This window comes from Cydia pomonella, chromosome 6 (genome assembly GCF_033807575.1).
Source record: "Cydia pomonella isolate Wapato2018A chromosome 6, ilCydPomo1, whole genome shotgun sequence".
Lineage (NCBI taxonomy): Eukaryota > Metazoa > Arthropoda > Insecta > Lepidoptera > Tortricidae > Cydia > Cydia pomonella.
Window position 1 is genome coordinate 16291104 of NC_084708.1, and position 4600 is coordinate 16295703.

At 39.0% G+C, this 4600-nt stretch overlaps 1 protein-coding gene across 1 annotated transcript; it reads right to left on the bottom strand.

Moving 5' to 3' along the window:
- Positions 1-612: 612 nt before the first annotated feature.
- On the bottom strand, positions 613-4180 carry LOC133519104 (adhesive plaque matrix protein-like). The gene is made up of 2 exons (XM_061853026.1): positions 2886-4180; positions 613-2807 (listed from the first exon to the last, which is right to left on the bottom strand). The coding sequence occupies exons 1-2, from the start codon at positions 3674-3676 to the stop codon at positions 1337-1339; spliced, it is 2262 nt and encodes a 753-aa protein (XP_061709010.1). The 5' UTR covers positions 3677-4180; the 3' UTR covers positions 613-1336.
- Between the last annotated feature and the right edge of the window lie 420 nt (positions 4181-4600).

Below are 4600 nucleotides of genomic sequence, written 5' to 3' on the forward strand. Positions count from 1 at the left end.
ATATATTTATTGTCAGCGCTAAACGTTTTATACCTATATGAGCTGAATTGAATAGTTACATGTACAAATAGTTATTTTCACCACACCAGCTGGTAAAGGCTCTCTTGGTACTTCAAAAAGTGATAAGAAAGTTGCATTTTATCCTCATGTGAGGCAAAGTAATCTGATGCAAATTTTGAGTTGTTTGCTCATGCTGACTAAAGACTTTAATATAAATGATTATTTTGAACGATAAATATTGAATAATGTTCATTTGGATTTGATTTTGTTTGATGTTTTACAGTTAGTATTTTCCTCGCATTGGTGTGGTGAAAAATTTAGTGTTTATAGTTTATAGTCCATCCAAACTATACCTATATATATACCTACTTTCATACATGACATACTTACATAAGTACCAACTTCATCGGCTTTATTAAGAAAAAATCTCACGTTACAATTCTTATTCATGGAATATTATTTCAAATAAAAAAATCATGATTTTCTGAGTACGTATCTGTCAAATAAATCAAGTTCATTTGAAGCGCAGCGCGGGGGGCGCGGTGGCGCTTGTCTATAGGATCATAATACAACTTTGTCATCTTATGAATATTCATTGTACAACTGTTTTTTTTTCTAAAAGGCTAAAATGTAGGTAAAGATCTACAAACCAAATTAATTTTTTTGTGTATAGTGTACTTATTTCGATTATTTTATGATTTCAAGTGTCTTAGAAAAAATTGTGTGCAACAGTACATAATTAGATCTTAAAATTCTCGAGCCTGTATTTACAAAACTCGACTTCGTCTCGTTAGGTAACTTAAATTTTACGAACCCTTATTATGTAACTGTTGCACAAAATACTATTAAGACACGACTTCTTTTATTGCTTTGAGTTGCTTTTTATCATTTTGAATGTTTAAAGTTTGGAACTGAATGCTTTCGGGTTAAGTATTACGTGTGTTTTTGTTAGATTTTTTTTGCACGAATTGGCAGAGGAACTTCCGAGCTACAAATAAGAAGGGTAGGTCAAGTAGGTGTAAACAAAAATAAATTCTTGCAAGGTTTAATGTAACTTATTTTATTGAGCAATATAAGATGACACAACTTATACGATCCTTTCCTTCTCCTCATTCCTTTTAATTCAGTATGCATCTTAGTATCAAAAACATTAACCGTTGTGACAATGAACTATACTCAAAAAAAAAATAGCTTTTTTTCTGAATTGAATATGTCCAGTTCACAACAAATTTATAACTTAACAATATCAACATTACACACCTCCATGACTCCCATGACGTCCATGACTCTCTATCACCTAGTATTGCGATATACACGTTGGCACTTGTGGTTATATTTATTCTTGTTTTATTCCTTTGTTCATATATTTTTCAGCTGCTTTTCCGATGGCGGCCGTGACCCTTCCAGTAATCTCGTGAAGATTTTCATTTGAAAGATCCCATGAATCGATAGAACGCTTTGAAAAGAAACTGGCTGTTTGATCGTTTGGTCTAAAGCTGTTAGGGTATACTATCTTGTGCCGTAACACTGCCTTGATAATTAATGCCCCTACGTAACATATGAAGTAAACGCTAAAATACAGCGGTAAGTAATACAGCTTTTTACCCAAGTAATAATAACTGTATCTGTTGACACGAGGCATTTCTGTCGTCGTTGTAGTTGTTGTGGTTGTGGGATGATGATGATGATGATGGTAGAAATCATGGTCGTCAAAGTCGTGGTGATATTTGAAATCCCCAGGGAAGTCATGGGGAAATCCGTGATCATCAGAAGGCGGACCAGAATTGTCCATATCAGTTGCTGGTGGCGGAGGCATCATTCCCATGTCATTTCCTTTCATATCATCTCCTCCTTTCATGTCGTCTCCGCCTTTGCTGTCATCGTTGTCATGGTGTTTATTAAAGATGAGCTCGGGATAGTCAGGTCCTTGATACGAAGGCGGTCTGTGGTGGTCGTAGCTTGGACTTGGTGGGTGGTCGTAGCTTGGACTTGGTGGGTGGTCGTAGCTTGGACTCGGTGGAAGGTCGTCGCTGGGGGGAGCCTCAGGCTCAGGTTTTTTGTAATGGTAACCATGGAAGTGTGGTTTATCCATTACTGGTGGATCATCTAATGGCATCCCTGGTTTATCATACGAGTATCCCTTAAATGGTTTTGATAAAGGCGGTAAAGTCGGTAGAAAAGGTTTAGCAGGAGATGAAGGTGGTTTGTATCGGTAGCCTAAATCCATAGGTGGACTATCAGAATCGCTATTATCACTCGGTGAGTCGTATGCCTGTGTGTCCACTGGAGGTTGATACTTTGGGGCTGAAGTTTTAGGAACAGATGGGGGTAGTGGAGGACTTGGGGCGATAGGAGGACCCGATACAGGATTCGTATCAACGGAAGCAAAAGGTGGAAACGATTCGTAGCTGTCGGGGGCAGGGAAATTGTCGCCAGTAGATGGTGGTGGAGGAGGTGGAGGAGGCACCAAGTTTGCAACTGACTTTACAGGTGGTGAATTGGCGCTAGAATCTTGTTTTGTATTTATTTTACCATATCTAGATGGTGGCACATACGATTGCGCTGGGTTGTAACGATCGATAGGCTGGCGTGCCGGCATAACCTCTTGGGCTTCTCCTCTAACTGGATTTGTTATTTCATGAAAGTTATCCAAACTCGTAAACATGCCATTATTGGTTTTCTTGTTGTTTGCAAATGAATTCTTGACTTGAAATGGTTTTAAATTAATGTAGGGAAAACGAATGTTAGGTTCAGTACGAATTGCCCTAGATTCATTCTCGGCTCCGTTTCCAGGATTTGTTCCAAATCTGTGAACAATTGAGAATATTAGTATTAACATATTTATTAAAACTTACGGAATACTCGCAATAGTTTTTCTTACTTACCCAGGTAAAGCAAAGTTGTCATCCATGATGTCTTCGTTTTTAGTTTTATCCTCTTTTTGTGGTTCCTCCTGGGAAATCATAGTATGTGTATTTGTTTTATCACTCTCAGCATCAACAGCCACTTCTTCCCACTGTCCAGCAAATTGGTTATGCTTTTCACTATCGATCACATGCCAGATATCCTCTACATTGTTCAACTTTGGGGCAGCGGTTGTAGTGGTGATCGTGGTGGATGCCGTAGTAGGTGTTGGAATGAATACTGGGACAGCGTTTTTGTTGCCGTACATATTATTATAAAGAGCAAAATAATCAGTCATATCAGGAGTGCTTGCTTTCAATTTGTCTTCGGCATGGGTATTGCTGTCGGGTACAACATAATTAACTTGTGGCGTTTGCTCCGGGACGTCGTCGGGCACATATATTGGCTTCGTGGTCGTAGACGTCTTAGATTGTATTTTCTCTTTCTCCAAGAGGTTCCTCAATGATTTTCTATAGTTGTCTCCATTATGAGATTCAAATTCGGCAAATATCAAATCTGGTGTTTCCACTTTGGGCGTAGTCATCGTCGTGGTGCTCGAAGCGTTTTGGGGTGAATCCATCCTCCTCATCCAATTGTGGTAATAAAAGGGCGCCGATCTTCCCTCGTCGATCTTCAGCGCGGCTGGCGTGCGTGGCGAAGGAGTCACTACGTACACAAGAGGACCGGGAAAGTTTAACGAATTTACATGATATAAGCACACTATAAAACTAAAATACACCGCAGTTTGAGCCATTTTATTGTAATTATTCATCTACCACAATTTTACTACCGGTCCGTTCGGATGCCAAATCAGAAATGATTGAAGAAGTGGACACTGCTCGGTACCATATTCACCGTACTGATAAGTCGAGAGTAAAATTGTGATAATTTTTTACGGTACCCTGGAATGTGGAGCACTGCGCCTAAGGCACGATCCCGATGACCACAGACAGCGTTATGATTTACACTATTAGCAAGCCTATTGATGTCACGAGCAAGCGAGGTCGAGCCGAAGAAAGTGTCACAAGCTTAAACACAAATATAGGAACCTTGCTACCATCACATTAAATACCTGTACACCGTGTTTTTTTTTTTTCGTTAATTTCAAGGGTGCATCCCTGAGCTTAAATTAAGTAACTTCCTCAAAGACACCGTTATTCCAATTAACTTCATTTCAGAGATAATCAATATTTAATTTTTATCTTATAAAGTCCTTACGAGCGTATACACTTGGCTTAGTTCCTATTTACATATTGATTAGTGTTAAGTATGAGTTAATACAGGGGTTCCCAAAGTGTGCGCCGCGGCGCCCTGGTGCGCCGTAGAAAATAAAGAGGGGCGCCGTGAGTTCTATCATTATCCGAAACCACAAATATTCGCGGGTACCTATTTGAGCGCTCGCATCGGTAAATAATATAGCGTCGTGTCACTCTTTTTCGACCGTGATTTTAAATTTACAAGGGCGCCGTTGCAAAATACTAAACTTGTAACTGCGCCGCATGGTGAAAAAGATTGGGAACCCCTGAGTTAATACATTTGCTACTAAACTTAACTACTATCTCGGACGATTGATGTTCAAAATGACATTGATTTGTCACAGTTTTAAATTGTTTCGTTGAGTTAAATGTAATGCCCGTGTTACAACAACGCTATACTTATGCAATATTTAATAACTTTTTGTAAAAATAAAATTTAA